General features: G+C 32.9%; 1 protein-coding gene across 1 annotated transcript in view; it reads left to right on the forward strand.

The window, feature by feature from the left end:
• sdk (sidekick cell adhesion molecule) overlaps nt 1-26,135 on the forward strand; it is a 300,949-nt gene that overhangs the window by 211,429 nt on the left and 63,385 nt on the right. Inside the window, exons 12-18 of the mRNA XM_089103497.1 lie at nt 3,676-3,828; nt 5,198-5,324; nt 11,875-12,173; nt 17,160-17,366; nt 19,324-19,481; nt 20,568-20,585; nt 24,252-24,510. Of these exons, the coding sequence (XP_088959623.1) occupies nt 3,676-3,828; nt 5,198-5,324; nt 11,875-12,173; nt 17,160-17,366; nt 19,324-19,481; nt 20,568-20,585; nt 24,252-24,510 (1,221 nt within the window). The remainder of the gene's footprint in view (nt 1-3,675; nt 3,829-5,197; nt 5,325-11,874; nt 12,174-17,159; nt 17,367-19,323; nt 19,482-20,567; nt 20,586-24,251; nt 24,511-26,135) is intronic.

A 26,135-nucleotide genomic window follows, 5' to 3' on the forward strand; every position in this document is an offset into this window, starting at 1 on the left:
TTTAAGAATGACCCCTGCATCACAAAGGCCGTTTAATTAGAATAAATAGCTCTTTTGAAATTACTAAAAATACTTCAACGTAAAGAGTGAGGCATTGAGGAGGGGACGAACACCCTCATATACGTAATAATTCCTGTCCGTTTTAAGTTTTAATGTTGCTCCTTACTTCCAGTTGAAAAAAATTTGTTTTTCTATTTTAATTTCTAATTGTTTTTTCAATAATGCTGGAAAATCCAGTTTTTCCTTCATGGAAATTGTCTTCCCCCATGAAAAATTCCTCCATGGAAAGATGCTCTCACGTAATCCCTTCCCCTTGACCCCCCCACCAGAAAAAATTCCTCCTGAAAACTCCTAGATACTTACCAATAGCCAATACTGTATGTAAACAACGAGCAAAACTCACAAGTTGCAGCCATTCCCCGGGGGACTGTGGGCGATTAAGTCATCATAAAAGACATAGTTATTAGATTTTTCGACTATGTTGAACAAAATGGCTATCTCAAAATTTCGATCCGGTGACTTTGGGGAAAATGAGCGTTGGAGGGGGCCTGGTTGCCCTCCAATTTTTCGGCCACTTAAAAAGGGCACTAGAACTTTTCATTTCCATTTGAATAAGCCCTCTTGCGATATTCTAGGACCACTGGGTCGGTACGATCACCCCTGAAAAAAAACACCAAATAAACACGCATCCATTATCTTTCTTCTGGCAAATAAAAATATAAAATTCCACATTTTTGCAGATAGGTGCTTGAAACCTCTACAGTAGGGTTCTCTGATACGCTCAATCGGATCGTGTGATTTTCATTAAGATTCTATGACTTTTAGTGGGTGTTTGTCCTTTTCTTCGAAATTAAGGTAAATTTTTTTCAGGCTTGTTACTTTTGATGGGTAAGAATAAACTTCTAGAAACTTATATATTTACAATCAACATAAAAATCCAATTCTTTTTATGTATCTATTGGTATCAAAATTCCGTTTTTTAGAGTTTCGGTTACTATGGAGCCGGGTCGCTCCTTGCTTACAGTTCGTTACCACTAACTGTTTGATCTAGTCTATGGGGCCCTCTAAAAAAAAAAAGAAGTTCTTTTGAAGTCAACCAGAATCGTTCTATTCACATCTCAAAGACTTTGTAGTTCTTGACCTTTGATCTTCTGCTGTATAGCGTTGGGCGTTTCGACATTCTTTGGACCTATTAAATAGTGATGCGATTCGTGTATCTTATTTTGCTACTCTGCGGAGGGAATAGGGCATTTGAAACGGCACAATATAGCACTTCAACATCCAGGAGTAGTATCTGTATAATTGAACTGGAAGGATTAAGTTGTTGACGAGGTTAACTTCCGTAGAATAAGACATGGTTCTTGACACGTTCGAACGGCTGCTTCACTAACGCTTTGACATACCAACGTTTCGTCTTAGGGAACAATGCAGCCACCCTGTTAGTAAGGGACTGATTCCCTTGGAAGGACTGTTAGTTAGTAAAGGACTGAGTCCTCTCGTCAGTACCCTACTACCCTATTCTCTAAGGAATTTTTCTGGCCACACATCTGACATGGTTCAAAATATATGGAAGTTCTTAATCGTACTTGTCTGATTCCCTAGATTTAATTACCAAGATGATAGACTTGGACATTTTGTTTCCTTTGCATGCGAAAGTTTCCATTTAATTATGATTGGGGAACTTCTTCGGAGAAAGTCTTACTTAGTTTGCATGCTGATGTCCTACAAGTAATTTATGATGTCAACGTTTTATTATTGGGAACAGGGGAAAGTCACCTTGAACGATTAGTTTATTATGCTAACACAGTTTATGATCTGTGACTTTTAATTCGTAACGCAAATTCTAAATGGAATTCAATGCGTTATAATTTATCTGTTTTGTCTCAGTGTCGTTGTTTTTGGAGGGGGGGGAGGATTTTGCTTGTATATTCTTGATTTCAGGGCCCTTGGGTAAATTAATATCTGCCTTGTCGCTTTGGTTTGATGCTATTTTTTTTTCCAACCTCCAAGTTTTTTATCTACTGCTGTTGCCGCTTTGTCAAAAGGGTATTTTGTAATTTAAACCACAAAAATAAATAATTTGGATCAGCTAGTCCAACCTGCGTTCCTTCATTTTTTTTTCAATATGAAATAGAAAAGGAGATATAAGAATGAAAAAGAGGGCTTTTTTTATTCGTTAGATCTCTTTTTCTAAAACGCAAGAATAGTTGTTATGAACTTTTGATAATGCAATGGTGTTCTTGGTAATTCGAAAGCTGTACAAAAAACTTTCTAAAAAAAACGAAGAAAGTAGTTTTTTGGCTCTCCTATAAAATTTACTGTTGAAACATACCGTCTTTTGAAATGTACTAGCCAAGATAAAGATTTTGGAAAAATCGCACGCTGATTTCATGGTAACATATGTGTTAGAAAAACGAAAAATTTGCATTATTTAGTGTACGGTTTTAATTTCTTTAGGGTGGGGATGGGGGTCAGTTTATATTTTTGTATAATTTAATATTTGTCGCGAAACATTTCTTGCTGATTAAATTTATTTCAGTTTGTGATTTAATCGGTTTGGCTTGCGAGCGATTCGTATACAACACGGAGAGAAATACTTATTTTTTTCTACTCGAGTTTGTCTATATCATTTTTAAGAGCCTTAAAAAAAGCACAAACAGAAAAAATTGAATGACCATTTAAGAAAATGTCTTGAAACACTTCTTAATATATTTAATAATCGAAAACGATTTAGAGGGAAGGCAAAAGGGTAATCCAGAAGTCCTATTCTTTCCTGCACTTCTTTAATGTACTAGGATTTTCCTATGATTGTACTATGATTGTATGTACTATGTACTGATGTACTATGATTGTACTATTTATGATTGTACTATGATTAGTAATTAAAATTTTTTTTTTTTACTAATATTGCTTTGATTTTGGATGTTCAACATGTATGAATCTACCATTTAATAAATCTTTTTCTTAATTTCATAATGAGGCAGGTGCATTTGGCTCTTTTAGAGGCTGCATTTTGTGCTTCATTGTTCGTTTAAACTACAAAAGAAACAGACTATTAGAAAGTTGTGGAAAACTCTGACAAAAGAAGGAAGAAAAATATGAGGCTGTTACAGCTCTCCTTATTAAAGTTTTGTCAGAAACGGTGCATAGAAATTATCCAAAAGCACCATCTCATGGTATAATCTCATGGGTAAAGGGGTTGAAAACCCCTCTTTAAAGAGTAACCATTGGCTAACAATGTATTGGCATTGGTCAACGTTGGCTAAGGAAATCCTCCAGAGATTATTATTTCTTCTCCAACTCTAAAGAAGATTAGGGATCAACAAGGGTTTAAAGGAAACATATTTAAACAGGATTTAAAGGAGACGAAAGAGAGCCAATTTCAAGAGTAGTCTCTTCAATAGACTTACAAAAAGTATAAAACAAAGACAAGAATCAGGATCAATTTAAAATCACCCAAAAGTAAAAATATTTTTGCTTTTCATTTGGAAGCCTTTAAAGAAACCGAAAATCGAAAGATAAATGAAAAAATCATAACAAAAACAAACACTAAAAAAAGAGAGAAAACGGGAGAGTCATATCTGATAAAATAGAGTTGTTGTTTTTTACTATGAGGTAATGTGGTCTGATAAGTTATTTGGCTATACAGATTATTATCTATTTATTCTGTTGCAGAGACCTTGATTGTCCCTTCAAGTCGTCTTCAGCTAACAGATGACGGGAGTTTGTTCATTGCATCAATTCATGCATCTGATCAAGGATCTTATACATGTGTCAGGGCAAATGAAGCTGGTTCAATTTCAGAGAAGGCTTTCCTTTCTGTTTTGAGTAAGTTAAAGAGAATAGATTGTGGATTAAAATTTACTCTCACTAAAAATCAATAAATTCGATGTTTCAGAGGTATTAAATTCATTCCGATTCCTTTCTGTTTTGAGCAAGTTCGTTGCGAAAAAGGTGAGTGGATGGATGAAAAATTTATGCTTACCCAAAATAAAAGTTAACATTAGTAAAGAGGCACTGGGACTAATAGTGGATTTAAGATGTACTTAAATCAAGCCCCTGTATACTTCAAGCCCCTGTTTGCCCTGTTATTATACTTCAAGCCCCTGTTTGCCCTGTTATTATACTTCAAGCCCCTGTTTGCCCCTTCCTCACCATGAAATCCCACCACTTTTACGGTTGGTTTCATCATTTCTCAAGCTTTCCATATAGTTCCCCTATTTTTTGTGTTTCTTTTCTAGCTTTTGTGTATATAATGGTAATATTTTATGCCTGTAGTCGCAGTATTTGGGGGTTTGGGGGAACTGTAAAACCGTTTTTTTTTTCAATACGCTGGGAATGACAACACTTCCTTGACTTGATACACTGATAGTATATAGATAGTACATAGGTAGTATATAGATAGTATATAAATAGTATATAGATAGTATATACATAATATATAGTATACTGATAGTATATGTATTATTGGTAGACATAGACTTGATCCTTATCGGATGCGAGGTGTTTTTTTTTTTAGGGAGACGAGGTCAAAAATAGATTGAAAAAAAGAGCATTTTCATTTCAGGGTCTTCGAGAGGGAAGAGTCGGGTAAACACGAAGAAATGAATTTGCTGTTTTTTTCTTTTTTTTTCCTTGGGGGGGGGGGATGTACAAGACATGTGGGGTCAACAAAATTAAAGTGTCATATAACAAATATTGGGGAAATAGCGAGGAATCTTGGAGTTTGGGGGGCAAAGATGATCTGATGGATCCATACACAATGTTTTTGCGTATGATTGGGGTCCTCTGGAGCACTTTTGGGGCTGCAAGGATTACTACCCTACATTTTGTTTAGTTAATTTCTTCCCCTTATGTATCCCCCCTCTGTGTTCAAGTATCTTGTGCAACTGTATCCATACAGTTTTAGGCTGTAATCCCTTTTTGAAAGGGATAGAGTCAGGTACGCGCGAAGAAAGGTATGTGTTTTATTGTAAGAACCTCAAAGATCCATAAACAGTTCGTTTGTGTCTTGGTGGGGTTCTTTGGAGCAACTTTTGGGTTGTGGAAATCGCACCTTTCCCCCCATACGCTCAGTTAAATCTATCCCTCTTCTATTTTTTTCTTCTGCTTTCAGGTATCCCTGCCTTTTGGGCTTACGAGGATAGTATTGCTTCAAGGGGCCAAATAACTTTTGAATTAAAACTTTGTTTTTCAGTCAAGACAAAAATAGTACAGCCTCCCGGTGATGCGAGGGTCATTGTTGGTCATATTGCAACGATGAACTGCAAGGTTTCATCTGATTCTTCTGTTCCATACGAGATCAAGTGGTTTCACGACAATAGGTTGGTATTTTCTCCGTTTTTGAATTCTTCATATATTTTTTTTTCTTGTCGAAACCATTGAAAGTCGCTGATTACAAATCTGAAGCTATTGTTGCAGTGTGTTTTTTTTTTCAAAAGAAAAGTACAGTATGCACACATTTCAGAGTTGTTTTTTTTTGTTTTTTTTTTTGTCTGCGCGCGGATGTTCATCAGTCTCACTGTATCCGTTGATGACATCTGAAAGGCCGTTAGAAGTTATCTTCTGGATTTCATAGATTCAGAAAAGGAAACTGTAATTAATAAAACAAAGAAAAAAAAATTATAAACAATATAATTACGGATATTTACCATGTAACCGAGTAATCTCGAACCGTGATGGGTTGATTTCTTTTTATAATTAATATATTTTGAAAGTTGGCCATCCTTTTGTTAAAACGTATTACTGCCACGAAGTCTTTCAATTTTTACTGAAATATAATGACTTTAATTACCACAGTAAGTTTCTAATAAAGGATCCCTTAGAGTGTCTCTTTATATTGTTAAATGTTAAGGGTGTTACTAGAAAAAATTGTCTCATCTATGGAAGACAAAAAAAAAATGTTCAAAAGGTGTAATATGTTCTATTTTGGAAAAAGAACACTTCTGACACTTTTTTAGACCCCCCCCCCACTATAAAAAATTTGTGGGATCACCCTCCCCCCCCCCCTCTTCCTTTTGAAATTTTCGACGAATGTTCTTGACAATGTTCCTTAAATTTTTTTGTTCCTCCTTCCTCGTGCTATTTAGAATCTCTTCTTTGTTGTAATATTTTGTAGATCTAAAGATTATTCTTCGTTTTTTTTTGCCAAATGCAATCATGCAGTGGAGATAATGATATTTGATGTATGGACTTTAATGTTCCACACAGATCTTGTTAGGGGAAGCCTAACTTTAGCATGAATTAGAATCCCTTCGTTTTCTGAAATTTCCTCCGTTCTGCCTCTTGTTCCAAATACCAACTTAATCTGCAACTTGAATCAGCATAACAAAAATAGAAACTTGGACCATTCTAGAAATTTATATTCAGTGGTAAGTTTGAGCAAACTTTCTGTCCCTAGCCTTAGAAAACATTGGAAACGAAGAAATATTGAAATCCTTTTGAGGATACTTTACATATGCAATGATTAGATTACATCGACTAAACTGTTTTGTGCTTAAGAAAATTTCTTTGTTTATTTCTTGCAAATTTTAGTTGAGTTTGAATAGACATCAGCGTTTTGCAGGCTCAGAGTTTTTCAAACCGTAGCTTTTGCTGTGCCATTTTAAAAGTTTTTCTTTTTTTTGCCGAACATAGAAGTTTCGAATCAGAATTTTTCGGAAATTTCGTGTGAAGTTTTCATGTTTATGCAAATTTTCGTGTGAATAATTTCTTAGACCAACACTTTCTTTCCATTTATAATTAAAATAAAGCGAAAAATTGAAAAACGGGCAAATTTTATAATTATTGCAACAAAAATGTACAAAAAAGACCTTCAATATTTCAATTTGAATTGAGGGATTTACGTTTGAATTTAGATATACATCGGAATTGTTAAATCGCCTAATATGGTTGTTTATTATAAAGACAATTAATATTTAGGAAAGTTTTCTTTTGATTTACTTTTTACACCGCTCTGTCTTTCCATTTTTAATAAAAACGAATAAAAAGGAAAAAATTGCCAAAAAAATGAAAGTTTGAATATTTTTATTTTGACATAAGGATTTAATCAGAATAATTCAATTAACCCGTGCTTTTTGGTATCATTTTTAAAGTTTTTATGCCTAATATGGATGTTTAGAATAGAATTAAATAACCTTTAGGAAAGTTTTCTTGTGAATAATTTCTTAGACCACATTGCCGTACCATGTTCAATTAAAATGAAACCAAAACATTAAAATACAGATAAAACTATTTATTAAAAATTTATAAACATTTTTGTACAAAGACCTATCGACGTTTTAATATTTCCGCTTCATATCCCTAAGCCTTTATCAATGGGGAAAAAAAAGGAAATATATACGAGGGAAAACTGGCTTAAACAAATTAACGCATAAATAAAAAGATGAGGAAAATACCAACGCTGCACAAAAGAAAAGAAGAAACCCACGCCTGATAAAGTACAGTATATATATATATATATATATATATATATATATATATATATATATATATATATATATATATATATATATATATATATATATATATATATATATATATATATATATATATATATATATATATATATATATATATATATATATATATATATATCTAGTAGCCTATAATAAATACAAGGACTTCTTGTTTGGTTTCGTATTTTAAACGAGTCAAACATCGTCAAGTTCTATGTCCAGTACTCAGTGGTTTTTCCTAATCTAGACTTTTTTTTATAACCTAATAAGTAAATAAATTTATTATTCAAAATTTGTATTATGCTAATATAAGCATATACAAACGAGGGAAAACTGGCGTAAACAAATAATCCCATTCATAAAGAGATGAAAAAAACCAAACGCTGCAAAAAAAAAGAAACGAAAGAAAGAAATTTAATATTAAATAATCTGCAGTTTTTTTTTAACAATTCCAATATAATAGGCACAAAGTTCTTCGTCTGGTTTCATGTTTTAAATTAGGAATTTCTTTAAATTTATATTTCTTACACTCATTTTTTTTCTTTAGTATGTGTTTTTTTTTAGTTTTTCATAACCTCATAAATAAATAAAATTATTAATTTATAGTAAATCCAAATTAACTAATGCTCATGTATATAGCGCGCTGTATATGCTAATGAATTTCTAGTTACACCACAGGAAGTGTCTTGTTGGGAATTTCTAAGGAGTCGAAACTTCAACTGTTTCTCGCAAAACAACCCTCACTACTAAAGGTTTACCCTTATATATAGACCGGGAGGTGCCCATTTCTCGCCAACTGGTGTACACCTCAGAACATCATGTGTGCCGCATAGCTCCACCACACTTAGCATATGCTCCGCCACGCCTGGGAAGTTTCTGCACCGCTCGGCACCCGTCACCTGGTGTGTGTGATTTAGGAAAGTGGGTGCCCGCTTGATATAGACCCAAAATACGTTCAATGACCCTTAAAAAAGCCTTGGAAACAGAGCCGTTTCTTGGGTTGGTGGTGCCTGGGGTATAATTACCAACAACACCCCTTCCCGGCTCTACTATAAGAAAAAAACAAAACAAGTCAAAGTGAAAAATTTGATCAAAGTGGGCAACACTCCCGGCCGCGACGCCCCCTCCTAGCCACTGAGCCTGGGGCAACTGTACCGGTTGCCCTCCAACTTAAGCTAGTCATAGTTCCGTACCTTAAAGTAAAACTCCCCCAGTTATATGGTAGTAAGTTTATATTAACATTCATTTTATATATTTGTAAGGGACCAGAAATTCGAATCTTTAGACCTCCCCCTTTTTATGGCTATATCATTAGACTGATCGAATATCGGACAACCTTAAGGGTATCGTCGGGTTTTAGAATAACCCAAAACTAAGTCCGTTAAGTATTAAGTGCTCAAATTTAAAGATTTATTCGAAATTTTTAAAATGTTATAAATATTGAAAATTAGTTTTAAATTGCGGTGGTGGTTTTTAAGTAACATTTTTAGTTTTTAAAAGTAAACAGGTTAGTACCAATGATAAAGAGATGAAGGTTTGATCAAAATAGAAAACAAAAAATAACCGGTTTTGTCCGGTATGTGGTTCTAATTCCTATCTTTTTTTTTGTCCACAATTTCTTTTCAAAAAGAATTTAGTCACTATTTATTGACGTATTCTCGAGGAAGCGCTCTAGCTGTGCATAATTAAATTGCTGTAAGTAAACCTTAATACATATGCTGTAAGATATATTTTTTTTATAGTTTTTTTCCCTGGTCGTTTCCTGTGGAAGAGGGGTTATAGATATGTCGGAGGGAATTCATTCGACTGAAAGTAGGAAGTTCTAGCTACCCTTTTAAGATTCAAAAGGGTCCAAAGGGACGCTAGCGTCCTCCCCGTGCTCTTTTTGTTACCCAGCCCCCTAAATCTTTTAGTCATCTGATCAGAAGTTAAGATAGTAATTTTGTTGAAAATAGTCAACAATAAATATGCCTCTGTGGAAGACATGAATCCATACAGCCTCGACGGCAAGACCTGCAAATAATGCAAATTGGCGGTTATTTACTTATAACTGAAACGGGGAGACTTGTTTGATGTTGGGTGTGTAATTGGCTGGGAAATTTCACGTATCATTTTTTTGAATCAGAAGGATCAAACATTTTGTTTGGGAGGGGGAAAAACAGTGTTTCAGGGCCTGGGCCCTCTGCCCCCAAAGAAGGAGCCCAAAATAGGGACAACAACTGTTTTCTCTCGACCAGGTCAAAACTTGTGTTCTTAAGTCCTTAAAGTAAGGAAGTCTCTCAATGCAAAAGAAAAAGTAGAAAAAAAAAACAACAGAAATATTGGTTTGCTGCAAAATGGCCAAAAAATGGACAAAAGACCAGAAAAGAGCCTACAATTTTTTCCCTGGACACTTCGAATAAATTAATAGTCTTAAAAAGTTTTTTTGGCAATTGAAAATCTAGTTTTGAGGGTTTCAGTTACACTGGTCTATAAAAGTTTAAGGGGGTTACTAGCCCTACTCCTGTGTGTGATAATTTCTGTTCATTTTAAGTTTAACTTGATTATATATCGTTTTTATTTTTATGCTTTTGTTTTAGGATTCATCTATTCATCTCTTGTAATGTCTTTTTATCTTTATGTTTGAAGTAAGTATTTATTCTGATTTCTGTTCATTTTGGGTTTTCTTTATTGACTTATAATAGTTTCTCTTTGCTTTAAGTTTGAATTTTTATATGACTATATGTCTGCTTGTTTTAATTTTTAATACGACTCTACTTTTCTTTGAAAAACTTTTGTTTTGGGGAACTTTTTTTAAGTGAATTATGGTGTAATCAAGTAACTTTCTAAGTTACTTGATTTTGGAGAACGCTATTAATGGGAGAACTCGAAAAGGAAATCAACTTCGAGAAAGTTTTTGTTTACTAGTAATTTCTCCTAGTCAGTCTGTATGTACTTCTTCTCTGTGATTTCTTTCAGTAATATGTTTTACTTATTGAACCACTTTTTTGTTTATTCTATTTTTTGTTAATGTAAATAATTCATGGATAAAGTATATTGTTGATGAAGTTAACTTTCAATAGTACTAATTTTAAAATTTTTTCCTAAAACGACGTTTCTGAAAGAAAAGTAAAGAGCCATATTAAAGCCTATAACAAGAAAAATAAAGTCATGTGATAATCCAAACTTAAAATTAAAAGAAATTACTATGAATGCGTTAATGAAACCAAATAAAACAGATAGTACAATGAGTAATCAATCCAAAAACCAGACAAAATGTTCAACTATGGCTGTATAGATGAGCCTTAAAACGACTGAGTTTAAAATGACTAATCCTGACAAACTTGAAACAAAGAGAAATTAACGCAAATAAGAATGGGGCTACAACCCCTCTAAGCCGTCTAAAGGCAAGAACTTCGTTTTTGCTTTACTGAAAACCATATGTATTTTGAGCGGTATGGTTTCACTTATAAAACATCAACAGCGAGAAAGAAAACACGACAACAGTTATGATTATAGGAACTAAGATTACATGAACTCTCAAACTTAAATTGAATGAGCCCCATTCCCAGTTTCTGAAACTACCCCTTCCATGCGAAGTGGCCTGGGGGCAGAGCGATGAAATAATTAAAGTATTGAAGGCACATGATTTTTTACCAAGGTAACGCCAAGGAGTTGCCTCTGAATGTTTATATATATATATATATATATATATATATATATATATATATATATATATATATATATATATATATATATATATATATATGTATATATATATATATATATATATATATATATATATATATATATATATATATATATATATATATATATATATATATATATATATATATATATATATATATATATATATGTATATATATATATATATATATATATATATATATATATATATATATATATATATATATATATATATATATATATATATATATGTATATATATATATATATATATATATATATATATATATATATATATATATATATATATATATATATATATATATATATATATATATAAGTGAACGAAAGAAGCTAGAAAACACATTTCGTAGTTTTGCCAGAGAAAATTAACTTCGGACATCGTTTTGCTCTTGAGGAATATATCCAATCTCAAAATTTGCCTTATTTTTATTTAGATTCTTATTATTTTCATTTATTCTTATTAATTTTTTTTTTTTTTTTAGAAATTTTTGGTCTGTTATAGGAACTAATAGGCAGTAATTAGTCCCTGAATATACGTCCCTTACTAGGTTGCTAGCTACCGCTGCAACCAGGATTTGGCGTCTAATACATATAATTGATAAATGTGAATAAATTGTATTACTTTGTCTAAATTATATTTTTTGGAAGCACTTTTACTGTTATTTTACTGTTAATTTTTTCTTTGAATGATTAATTTTTATTTTTAGGGAAATAGACGATTCGCGTATTAATCGCATTAAAATTCATCCTGATGGAAATTTAGAAATTCGAGAAGCAAGAGCTTCAGATGCTGGGTTGTACAACTGTTCAGTCCAATCACCAGGTGGCTCCGATTATCGCGTCGCCAAATTAGAAATAGTTGAGTTGCCTCATCCACCAATAGGTGTCTCTGCCTTTCGTCTCTTGAATACTCCAAAGACAGTTAACGTATCTTGGATACCAGCTTTTGATGGGAATAGCAGAATCTTAAACTGGGTTATTCAGAGAAGAGTTGTCCCAGTGTCAGGTTAGCTATCCCCCCCCCTCTCTCTCTCTCTCTCTCTCTCTCTCTCTCTCTCTCTCTCTCTCTCTCTCTTTCTCTCCCTCTCTCCTCTCCTCTCTCTCTCTTCTATCACTCACTCATCAGCTTTATTTGTGGTTTGCCGTACCTAATACTTTCCCTCAGCAAAAGAGGTGGAAACTCTCGAAGGATTTTCAAGTGACATCTTGGAATACTCACTGTGCTTAAGCTCTGTCGTTTGAGTTACCAACCTTTGTATTGATGGTCTTGTCAATCACAACCGAAGCTTTGTTTTGTATCGTTATAAATATTAATTAATTTCTTTCTTTCCATTATCCATTGTCTTGGTGTCCATGGGAGTAGAAGACACGAATACACGAATAGGGGTCTATTTTTGTTAATTTCAGGCGCCGGCGGCCCTGCCCAGGGTCTGAAAAATAAGGCATGATAATTTTTAAAATATACCATCGAGATTAGATGGATTGAAACCACTCCCGGGTAGAAAGAAGTTTAAAATTGATAAGCAATAATTTACTAAGGACAAGGAGTTGTAACAACAGTAGTAATTTTCTGCAAAATGCGGAACCAGAGCCAAACGAGTCGATTTGAGCTTACATTTACTCGAGAGGCCTGGGGAAAATGCTGGATGCTTATAGCGCTTTTCAAACAGTTCGTGGTAACGAACTGTAAGTAAGGAGCGACCCGGCTCAATGGTAACCGAAACTCTAGAAAACGGGTTATTGATACCAATAGATATATAAAAAGAATCAGATTTCAATGCTGATTTCAAATATATAACTTTTATCAAGTTTAGTGCTACCCATCAAAAGTTACGCGCCTGAGAAAATTTGGCTGATTTTCAAAAAAAGGGGGAAAGACACCCTAAAAGTTCTAGAACCTTAATGAAAATCACACCATCATATTCAGCGTATCAGAGAACCCTACTGTAGAGGTTTCAAGCTCCTATCTACAAAAATGTGAAATTTTACATTTTTTGGCAGAAGAAAGATCACGGATGCGTGTTTATTTGTTTGTTTGTTTGTTTGTTTGTTTATTTGTTTTTTTTTTCTCCCAGGGGTGATCGTATCGACCCAGTCGTCCTAGAATTTTGTCGGAGGGCTTATTCGAACGGAAATTAAAAGTTCTAGTGCCCTTTATAAGTGACCAAATAAAACGGAGGGCAACTAGGCCCCCTCCCCCGCTAATTTTTTACCAAAGTCACCCGATCAAAATTTTGAGATAGCCATTTTGTTCAGCATGGTCGAAAATATGATAAATATGTCTTTTAGGATGACTTAATCCCCGAAGTTCCCAGAGGGAGGGCTAAAAGTTATGAACTTTACCCAATGTTAACATATAGTATTGGTTATTGGGAAGTATACAGAAGTTTTCAGGAGGTTTTTTTTCTGGTAGTGGGAGGGAAGGGTGGGTCGGTGGTTATGTTGGAGGATCTGTTCATGAAGGAAGTTTTCATGGGGGAAGGAAATTGCCATGAAGGGGGCGCCGGACTTGCCAGCATTATTTATTGGTTATTGGGAAGTATACAACCATTTTCAGGAAGGATTTTTTCTGGAGGAGGGGCTAGAGGAGGGGGTTACTCTGGAGAATATTTTCGTGGAGGAGGGGTCTTGGGGGTAAGGGACATTTCTATGAAGGGGGCGCCGGATTTCCAAGCATTATTTAAGAAACGATCAGAAATTAAATAAAAAAAAACAAGTTTTTTCAACTGAAATGTAAGAAGGAATATTAGAACTTAAAACGAACAGAAATTATAACGTATGTGAGGGGTTCTCCCCAAGTCAGTACCTCACTCTTTACGCTACAGTTTTTTTTAGTGCTTTCAAAAGAGCTTTCTATTCTAATTAAACGGCCTTTGTGACTCAGGGGTTTCTGAATCAAATTTATTTTTATCTTTTAACGTAAAGAGCGTTGTATTGACTAAGAGGAGAACCCCTTCATATCAGTAATAACATATACGTAATAAAAAAAAACAATAAAAAAACAAGTAATACGGCTCACAAGTAATCGAAACTTTTAAAAACGAAATTTTGATGTCAATAAATGTATCAAAAGAATGTGTTTATAATGCTGATCCTAAATATATAAATTTTATTAAGTTTAGTATTACTCATCAAAGGCTACGAGCCTGAGAAAATTTACTCGATTTTTTAAAGAGGGGGAAACATCCCCTACAAGTGAAAGAATTTTAATGAAAATCACACCGTCAGATTCAGCGTATCAGAAAACCCTATTACATAGGTTTCAAGCTCATATCTGCAAAAATCTGCAACTTTGTATTTTTTGCCAGAAGAAAAATATACGAATATAGAAGTTAGTTACGTAAGTTAATTTGTAAAGACATCCATTTAGCAAAAGAAAACTAAAATTTTTATACAAATAAAAGCTGCATTAACTAAAAAACGATCAGAAATTAAATAAAAAAAAACAAGTTTTTTAAACTGAAAGTAAGGAGCGACATTAAAACTTAAAACGAACAGAAATTATTCCGTATATGAAAGGGGCTGTCCCCTCCTCAACGCCTCGCTCTTTACGCTAAAGTTTGACTCTGTCTCACAACTTTATTTTTTAAAACAATAAAAAACTTTAGCGTAAAGAGCGAGGCGTTGAGGAGACAGCCCCTTTCATATACGGAATAATTTCTGTTCGTTTTAAGTTTTAATGTCGCTCCTTACTTTCAGTTTAAAAAACTTGTTTTTTTTATTTAATCAAGTTAAAGACGGCAATATTTATTCAATACGGGTGTATTTTATACCAGCTTTCTATCAAAAATTGTTTTTTGGAGTTTAAGGGGGAAAAGGGTACCTAGGTTAGGTTACGTTTTTAATATATGCTATGCTTATATTATTTTATATTATATTATAAAACCAAGAGAGTTTTTGTTCAGGGTTTTACTTACAGAATGAAAAAGAAGGGGTTTACCTCACATGGATTTTGTCTAACGGTCTTAGTCTGGTTTTTGGCTCAATTTTAAGACCAGTTTACGAGGTAGAGAAATAGTTTTGACTTTTTTTTTCTTTTTAGGAAAAATAGTCTTTTTATATAAATTTTTCAGACCAATTTACGAGATGGAGAAATATTTCAGGGGAAATGTTTCTAGATTAAGGCTCAATTTGAGTGTAGGCTGACTTTTTAGTTTGAAAAATTCTCTCAGTGTGTTGCAATATTTTCAGTTTAAGATTTGTGAAACTCCTTACTACCTTACTGAATATGCTAACAAGAAACTGCCAGGTTATCATTTGCACCGGTACGCTCTCAAAACACAAGAAGAAAACACTACGACTGTATAGCCCCTTGATTTTCAACATTGGGGCACAGGCCCCCAGGGGCGTCCCGAGGGGTAGCGGGGAGCCCCCCCCCCTCCCCCCAACTTTTTAGGCAATCGGTAAAATTTTCGCCGAAGGCGAAAATTTTGGCAGACATTTTGCAAAATTGGCCGAAATTTAGCAAAATTCTTTATTTCTGCCGAAGATTCGGCACAAATCAGGTAGCGATTCAGTAAAATTTACGAAGATCCCCCCCCAATAAAATGAGCCTCGGGACGCCCCTACAGGCCCCGCCGGTTGGGCATGTAAGTATTTTGGAGGGTCATGGGCTGGACGTGCACCCTTCGGCTGACTACTTTAGATCCTTAACTAAAAAAAAATATTTCATGTGAACGACGTCACATTCATATGCCTTTAAGTAGCAAAAAAAAGTATGTGATAGTATTGCAATGACGAGGTGAAAAAAGATACCAAATTAATGGCCTTTTAAGCTTCCTACCGGTGAATACACGTAAGCATTTGGACAAAAAAATTTAAATATCACGAGGGGGGTATTAGGATTTTACAAATGCCTGGAACATGGCACAAATCGGTTGGGAACCATAAGTAATGGTACTAAAGACGATAATGAAAAAAAAGATGTTTAGCACGTGGGACAAATACATATATTTTACTTTTATTTTCGTTAAATGAAAGACCAGTCTTAAAATACGCATTTTCAGGTGAAATTTTTTTTTTCCTTCGCTCGGGAGAACAATCTACTACGACTCGGAATATCATCTCGGAAATCATTATTCCCGAGTCCTCAGAGTCCTATTCCGAGTCCTCGGAATAGGACTCGGAATTATTCAGTTACGTAATATCTATTCCATGAAACACACAACTTTATAATACAGCCTTAAACTTTTTATATGTTTTAAAAGCTGGTTAAGTAGGTATTAAAATACTTGTATTTAAATAATTTGCGCAACCTGTTAAAAACAAAAAACAAAAATCACATAGTTTTTGTTTTTGTTTATGTTATTGTTGTCATGTTTTGTTATTGTTTGTTTATGTTTTGTTTTTGTTATCTGATTCACAAATACATTGCTCCACCTGTTTTGACTTAGCTCCTGACTACATTAAAATTTTTAAAGTCTGGAACAAAATTGGATGTTTCTAAATATTTTTTTTATAAAATTTTTCCTCTTGAGGACTAGACCCAAGCAAATAAAACTGATTTATATTGATTCTATAACCCTATAGACTCCCTGCGCCGCAATTTTTGTAAATCAGTAAAAGAGCTGGTACTTGTCTGTTAAACGAAACACACTCAAGAATTACGCTGCGTAAGATCTGACAGAAACCGGTTTTCATCTCTAGGATCGGTTATGATTTGCTTATTTTGAGTGCGAAAAACACCGATGTATGTATGTTTTATTAAATATTTAATATATAGAGGTGGTTAGGGGTTAGATTAAGTATTTAATATAACGCGTTTTGCGTGGCCTGCTTTCCATAATTCTTTGTCGTAGTTTCCATAATTTTGTTTCTACAGTATTATATTATCATCATGATTTGTATATTTTATTAGGATTAACCTAACTTCAATTCTTGAGTGTGTTTCGTTTAACAGACAAGTACCAAAGAGCCAGATTATAGCGAAAGCTCTTTAAATATAGGAATATAGGAAAAAATTGGAATTTTTTTTAATTACTTGTTTCTTTAGGAGAAATCCCAGAAACGTTGGACGGTTGGATTACTGAGACTAGTAATATTTCTGCGGATCAGCGTTGGTATTTGCTTACAAATTTGAAGGCAGCCGCTGCTTACCAACTGAGAGTATCTGCCAATAACAGCGTCGGCGAGGGACCACCATCGAAGCCATCAAACAGAGTTATCCTGCCACAAGAAGTACCGAGTGGGCCCCCTGTTGGTAAGTTTAGTTAAAAGAGTAGAGATAAATGAAACAAGAGATTTAAGACAACGGGGATTATCTCGGTTAGCCCTGGAAATATATTTGAAAAAAAAAATCTGAAAAAACAAGCCCTTCTTTTCAACGGAAAGTAAAGAGCTACATTAAAACTTGAAACGAACAGAAATTATTCCGTATATGAAGGAGGCTGCCCCTTCCTCAACTTGCTAAAGTTTGACTTTTTATCCATATTCTTTAAGAACAGCTGTTGAAAGACAAGGGCTGTTGATTTGGAGTGGGAAGCTTTTTTAAAGCTTTGAAAACTTAAAGGAGTTGAGGATAAGGCATCTCCCCTCTATACGGAATAATCTATGTTCGTTTTAAGTTTTAACGGCGCTCCTTAATTTCAGTTTGAAAAAACTTTCATTGAAAAAAAAAACTTTGTTTTATATAATTCGAAAAGGAGACGTAACTTGTCTTATATTATAAGAACAAACATATTATGAGAATATATGAGCATATTATAATATAAACATAATCATATTTTATATAAACGTTTATATAATAAACATATTATATAATGTGAATGACAGCCTTGGTGATGGACGGTTATCGAAGCCATCAAACAGGGTAATCTTACCACAAGAAGTACCAAGTGAGCCTTTTGTTAGTGAAGCTTATTTTAAGAGGTAGAGAGAAATAAACAAATTTGATAACGAAGGGGGAGGGGCTGGTTTGTTATTACGAAAATATACAAAAGTTGTAAACATTTGTTTAGTGAATTTTCTTTCTTTTCCTTATTTAATCCACAATTCTTACGGTCCAATTTTGATGGTGTAGGGTTTTTCGTTTTAATATTAGAAAAGGAATAAAAATAATTTACAATTAAGATATGGAAATGAGCTAGAAAGTTTGTTTGAAAAAAAGGTCAGATTTTATAGGCATTTAAATTTCAATGATCTGGTTTTTTCCCTCTAGAATCATTTTGTTTTATTTTTTTTTTAAATTGCCGATTCGTAACACTCCTCGCAATGAAGTGAACTCAAAAGAAATGCTGTGAAAATGCAAAGTCATAACTTTAAAATACTAATTTTACAAATTGTTGTGACTTTATTGATGTTAAGACGCCATATTTTTTTGCTCGAAAAATTTGTTTAAATTCAAGTAAGTCCTACTCATTGAATTTTTTGCGTCTTTTATTATGTTTACCAACTTGGCACAGAAACGCACGAGTTGTTCAAAATTATAAGATTGCACACAATGTACTTACTATCAGAGGCGTCACTAGCCAAAGTGTTTTTTTTTGGGGGGAGGGGGCGAGGGAGGAATGGATCTTACTGACTAGTTTGGGTCGTTTTTACCAACTGATTTGGGTGATAAAATTATTAAAGTTACTTCATTTTTTTTCCGACTGAGACTGATATCCTTTCATTGATTTTAGGTCATATATTTCAGTCAGCTTATTTACCATAATAATAATAAAAAAAAAACATTGAGCCAGTAAAATAAGGATGCTTCGACCCACTGTTTTACCAACTCGCTGAAAATATTTGGTGGGGGTCGTCCCCCTCCCTACCCATACATGACGCCCCTGATAGCTATATCTATAACAAAACATAACAAATATAGTATATATATATATATATATATATATATATATATATATATATATATATATATATATATATATATATATATATATATATATATATATATATATATATATATATATATATATATATATATATATATATATATATATATATATATATAATTGTATATAGTTATGTTTGCTGCTGTTTGTTTATGTTTTCTTTGGCTGTACTTTATTTACTTTCTATTTTCGTTTGATATTGTTTTCTTCGTCAGTGATCCGTCCTTTTTTAGTTGTGACAGGTTTTCAATAAATAAATAAATAAATAAAATATGTTCGTTTTCTGTGCTAGTGCTTTGGCATTTACTTCTTTTACACCCAAAGGTGTCGTCGGTTCTGCAAGATCCTCTTCTGAAATAATGATTGCGTGGAACCCTCCTGAAGAACAATATAGAAATGGTATCATCATGGGCTATGTAGTGAGGTACAGGCTGCAAGGCTATTCACAAGGGCCATGGTCACTAAGAAATATCAGTAATGAGGTGAGAAGTTTTACTTTATACTTCACACTTTTATACTTTTTACTTTATACCTTTGTATGTTTTACTTTTTTATCTGAATTAGTCTACCTTTGTATGTTTGTCCATTGTTCAGAAGAACAGTTATTGGAGTCCTCTGTCACAGGCATGGCGTTAAAAATTGCTGGTTGGGACCCTTCTATATTTTATATAATTTTGTTACTCTGATCCGAAACTCTCATTGCACTGAAAAATTAGCCCGATGATTAGGGAAAAATTGATTTGTCAAGATATCTGTACTGTTGAAGTTCCCATAGGCTGTCTACAACCTTTTATACCTCCGTTGAACCTCCAAAAAAGGGAGGCGGGATACTTCTGCACAACCACTGCTATATTTTGTGTAAATGTATGAAATCTCAATTGGACTTGTCTTAAACATATGTAGCTTACAACCTTTTGCTTGTGAAGACCGTTCATATAAGTGTAGGGGCGGCCGTGTAAGTGTATATAAGTGTAGTTCATATAAGTATAGTGTATGCGTTGCCCGTGACAGTGTCGTAACAGAAAATGAAATTTTTTACATAAATGTTTTAGACAGTTTCAAAACGATTGACTCTTTCGGAGCGTTATCGCGATGGCATTTTGGCGGATTGGGCCAAATTTTTTTTGTTTCTCTTTCGGCTGCACGAAACGGCTCTTCGTCGTTTGCCTCTGAAATTTAGTTTAAGAGAGATCACTGAAAAGTTTTGGTAGAAACAGTCGATAGTAGTAGTTGCTAATAATAATCTGTAGTGCATTAATCTGCTACCTATTATGCTTTTAATTTTTTTTCTGCCTTTTTTTTTATTTATTTTTAACAGTTGTAATGTGTATTTATGTTTTTTTGTGCATTTGAGGTTATGTTCTTATGTTCATTCCTCGGACATTTGAAATCCTATTTTTGCGTTAAAGATTTTCAATTTAATTCTGAAACAGCTTTTTCTGCACAGCTGCGATAGCTGTTTCAGAATAAAATTGAAAATATTTAACACAAAAATAGTATTTCAAATTTGTGTTAATACTGTTAATATGTTAATAATTATTAATAATTCTTGTTTTTTTTTTCTACAGAAACTATGGTCCTTCCATGTGAGTTAAGTTTCTATTTCATTTTTTTTGAGTGGCGTGAAGTGAAAATCGCTTGCTTCTGTTTTTGTCTCATTTGCATGCATATTTCAATTCTGTCTTAGTGTCACCCGGGTGTAAAAAAAAAAAAAAAAAAAAAAAAAAAAAAAAAAAAAAAAAAAAAATCTCAGACTTCATTGTTTATTTTGGAATATTTAATAGTTCTTAACTGCAGGCAGGTTGGGTCTATTTAGTGGGTGAATATAAGTTAGTTTTTGATGCACAGCTGCGAAATGATTCCGATGAAATTCTAATTAAAATATTATTTATGGAGTCAATAGTGGCTTTTTAACATGTGTGTCATATGATATGTACTATATGTATGTATTTGCGCGCACTGCATATTGGAATAAATTAGTGGGAATTATATTAATAAATTAAATTTTGTAATTTAAGTTTGTTTACTATGTAATTAATATTAGATTTTATTACTTATATCTATCTATAGTTTGAAGTTAGGCGTATTTTTACTAAAATTTTGAGATAAATATTGATGATATAACCTTTTGCTTAAATTAGTGCTAATAACTGGAGTGTTGCATGTTTGACTTTACAGTGGGATCGATTGGGTTAGCTTATGCACTATCAGGCTTTTCTTTGCATGAAAAAGAGATTAATAAAATTGCTAATAAGTCAAAATACTAATTTCATATAATAAATTACAGTTTTTACATGCCTACCTATCGTAATTGACACAATGTAATCTATCTAACATAACCTATTGGATCTGGAAAATTTTGAGTTGGAAGTCAATTATCAATAAACTTGTCTTGAAATTATAAATAAAATCTATCTAAAATAGTACTAAAATTAAAAAAAGGCAACAAAAAATTGAAGCAGCAAAGCTTGTCGGGTAGACACAAAAACAGAGGTGGTTCTAGGGGAGCCAAGTGCCCCCTCTGTGGCTCCAATAAATTATATCGAACTTATAGAAGTAAATCCACTGGAATATAAATCCTAAAAAACTGTTTTGATATAAAGCTAAAAAACTGTTGACCTCATCACTAGGATAAATCCTCATTCATAAAGTTTTAAAATTTGGAGAAATGCGTCTTAAATTTAAGAATAAACTTGAATCAATCCGCTTTAAATATGATTCAAATCACATGAATAATGTTTTCAAAACAGAGAGTCAAAGAAAGGTGGAGTCAAATCAGGGAAGTTTTTTTTTCTACCTATAAGTAAGACAAGTATAGTATTTACCTGGTGTAAAAAACATTGCTGATAGAAATAAAAGTTTGAGAACCCCTCCAAAAGAATATGTTTAGTCACTGAAGCTGCAGGTGTCAGGCAACAATTCAGAAAGAAATTCAAATTATATGGGAACTAGAAGAAATTTGGGAAGTGTTATAAAACGTCGTGATATGTTGGAGGATGACGGTTCTGAAGCTCAAACGGGACCAGGGGAGGTAGGGGCACGGGTCTGACAGATCTTAATAAGGAACAAGCTTATTCTAAGAAATCACCAATGAAAAAAGGTAACTTTTTTTAGAAGACTATTTTTTCAGGCTATGTCTAAGACTAGTAAAATTTGAATATTTTTTCCATTTCTCCATTTGAACCAGAACCAACATTGAATCTTCTTGATTTTTTCCAATAATTGCGAGTTATTCACTCGTTCAACTAGACAATCTCTTTTTTACAATAGGAAAACTTACCCTAAGCAAACTTACCCTAAGCAAACATGGTGGGATGAAGCACATGGACATACACAAGGAGTACATTCAATTCATTCAATACACAAGGAGTACAAGGATACACGTGGAGTACACAAGGAGTACAGTCAATTCATTAAATTGGTTGGTCCTTATCCCCATCAATGCGTTGGTGACTAGGTCCTTTTTTGAAATTTTAAAAAAATAGTTGGTCCAAAGTGCATTTCTCTTATTTTCATTCCCCCCCCCCCCCCTGAGAATGTGACTATTCTAGGGGCATAGAATTTTGGGATCAATCCAATAATTTCTCGGTGTCATATAATTTACTTTCATTTTATTTTTTGTATTTGTACTCCCTATTTGAATCAAATTGGTATACGCAATATTATCCGTTTTAGATTTTTATAGTTTCTAATTGGTTGCTCATTTAATATTTAAAAAATGATAAAAAAAAGCGATGTAATTTATTAGTTCAAACGTAAAAAGCCGTGATAAGATACATTTTTGTCCGTCATAATTTTATGGTTTGAAATAACCTAAGCGTGTTTCGACATTAAAAGTTTTAACGAGAATTGTTTTTTTTTTTTTTTTTTTTTTTTTTTTCAGTACCATTCAAACTGAATTTCAGCTTTGCGAAAGCTTTTTAATGTAAAAATTTGACTTTTTGCTTTACGGAGTCGTTTAAAATCGAACTTTATTTTATTTTAGTTAATTGTTTTAAACTGTTCCTTTAAAAATTCGTTTTGACTGTTTTATTTCTAATTTATTTGTATTGTTTAAAATTGTTTCTAAACTGCTTTAATACTTTTTTCTAAGCAATTTTAAGGAAAAGACACTCCAGAAAGACCCAGCCAGGCAGCATAAATATGAATTTGCAAAAAAAAGAAATAAGTAAAGTAAAAATAATAGCTAATAATAGCATAAATATGATTTTGCAAAGAAAAAAGAAATAGAAATAAGTAAAGTAAAAATAATAGCTAATAATAGCATAAATATGATAAAAAGCGAGTCATTCGATTGCAGTTCATAGTTTTTTGAATTTTGTGCAAATCGCAGATATTTGCGAAAGACTCGCTTTTTATGGTTGTTAGGTATTTGGGTTTAATTGTTATAATTTTTGGCTTTTATTGAATCCATCTTTTAATATTTTTTTTCTTTGTTTTTTTGGTTCTTTTCACATTGACTTTACACGTTTTTTTTTGTTCGTTTTTCTCTTCGGCAATTTCCTTGAATATATTATTTCGTTTCGCGCTGAAGAAAAGAGTCGGTTGTCCTCTCGAATTATCCGCTTTGTTTTTTTATTCAGTATTCTCGTTTCGCCTTTAAAACCCCTTTTTGATATTTTCCTTTTCTTATGTAATGAAAATAACTATTAAATAAAGACGAAAGAATTAAAAAAATAAAATCTTACAATACCAGGCCATCCAAATTTACCAAAAATACTCAATAGTGAATTCAACTTCTGATTTTTGTTCTACAGCGCAGAGTGTAAGTTCCCCTATCGACTTCTGACATTTTGGTTGTATAAATGGTAGTCAAAATCCTTAGAAATTTTTCCAGAATTCCATAGGAGCTCCTGCCAGGCTGGACGAATTTCCACAAATTTTCTACTAAAATTTAAATTTACGTAGTATAATTTACAAAAAAATTTTTACCACAATTCGCAAAAATATAGACCAATTGAGTGAAAAATTAGGTAAAATTAGCTCAATTGATTAAAAGAAGGGTAACATTAGCCCAGTTGGAGATATCTTTGCTAATAATTTTCACCATTTGGGCGAGTATAAATAAGTAAAACGTGGCAACTGTGATCAGTATACTAATCCTATGCGTTTTATTGTTTTTGCCGGAGATATATCAAAATTCAATAAAATCATCAGTATTTTTCTGAAAAGATCAAACACGTCTACAAAAAATAAACCATAAAAGTAAATAATAATAACGCAATAAAATAAAGATTTTTACTTTTTGACAGGCTCAAAGAACTTACCTGATTGAGGATTTGATCACATGGAAAGACTACGAGATTCAAATTGCTGGATTTAACGCCGTTGGTCTTGGCATATTTTCCAAAAGCATTGTAGTCAAGACTCGAGAGGGTGCACCCGAAGCTCCGCCTTCTCAGCTTAAAGTGAAAGCGCTGAACTCAACTTCAGTACAAGTGTGGTGGTATCCCCCGGACCCCCAGCTTATCAACGGAATTAACCAAGGCTACAAGCTTCAGGCATGGAAAGGTAAGCTGTTTTAACAATGGTGGTTAATTTTACACAAATCATGAAGGAAAAATTTCAAAAAGTCTTTGATATAAACCTTGACAGTCATTGAAAGTCCTTTGTTTGACATTTATGCTGTATTCCGTTTTTCTTTTATTTTTTTAAAGACAAATTTGCTGTTTCAGTGTCAAATTTGTCATTAGTGACCTCGAAAATCCTTAAAATCCTCAAAAACTTTGCTGAAAATCAAACACCAATATTCGATTATATTGGCTACATATCCTGTTTGAATTTAAAATTTTTATTAACCCTCCCGGGTTGAACTGAAAGCATTGAATTCAGTTGAAAGATAAGCTCTTTCAACTGAATAAAGAAATTTTCAACAAAATTGAAAATTTATATTCTTTATATTCTTATTCAACAAAAATAAAGAAATTTATTTTTTTGAAAATAAATGGAGTTACCTTACCATTAACCGGACCCTCAGCTTATCAATGGAATTAATCAAGGCGATAAACCTTACATCTTTAATGATGAGCTTTTTTTCGAAATTAAATGGATTTAAATGACCAGCCACCTGCCACTCAGAGTATCAATGTAAGTAACCCATGTGAGAATACTCACAGCTGTACTGAGGAGCTTTTTTTCGATATTAATTTGAGTTAAATTACCCTTCAAAGGACAATGTGATGATCACTTTACTTATCACCGTCGAGAAAACTCACGGATGTTCTTATGAGCTTTTTTTCTATATTATTGTTAGGTAACTAAAACAAATCAGGCAACTAAGCGTCTCTCTGTACTTAAGACAGGCGATAAAACTAACAACAATACTGATTAGCTTTTTTTCTTCATTAAAATGAAATACCTAACCATCCTCCGGACCCTCATAATATCAATGGAATTAACCAAGGCGATAAACCGCACATCTGGAAAGATGAGCTTTTTTTCGAAATTAAATGGAGTTAAATTACCATCCTCCGGCCCCTCAACTAATAAATGTAATTAACCAAGGCTAAAAAACTCACAGCTGTAATTAAGAGCTTTTTTTCTATATTACAATTAGTTAAATTAACATCAAACGTTAAATAAACTGATCTATGTATGTTACATAGGCGATTACACTCACATCTGGAATGATGAGCTTTTTTTCTAAATTAAATTTTTATAAATAAACAACATAAAGCCACTCAACGTCTAACTGTACGTACCACGGTCGATCAAACTCACGGCCAGACTGTTGAGCTTTTTTTCTATAATATATTTAGTTACATGACACTTAAAAGTACAATATGATGATCTATTTTATTAACCAAGGCGATTACACTCACAGCTGGTAATATGAGCTTTTTTTCTAAAAAATATTTTGTAACATTCAAATTATAAGTCCAATAAACTGCTATCTGTCCTTAACACAGGCTATCCAAATCACATATGTACTGATGAGCTTTTTTTCGAAATTAAATTGAGTTAAATTACCATAGGATGACATGTAAGTTTAAGAATTAGGATTTTAACTTAAGAATTAATTAAGGTTTGTTTTTACTTAAAGGTGATTTGTAGCCTCGGCATTGTAATCCAGACGGGAGTGGATGAAAATCAAGTTTAAGACTCACTATAGGAATTCTTACATTTTAGAGAATTTT

The sequence above is a fragment of the Artemia sp. Qi Xiang Cuo genome, chromosome 17 (genome assembly GCF_049724085.1).
Source record: "Artemia sp. Qi Xiang Cuo chromosome 17, ASM4972408v1, whole genome shotgun sequence".
Taxonomy (NCBI): domain Eukaryota; kingdom Metazoa; phylum Arthropoda; class Branchiopoda; order Anostraca; family Artemiidae; genus Artemia; species Artemia sp. Qi Xiang Cuo.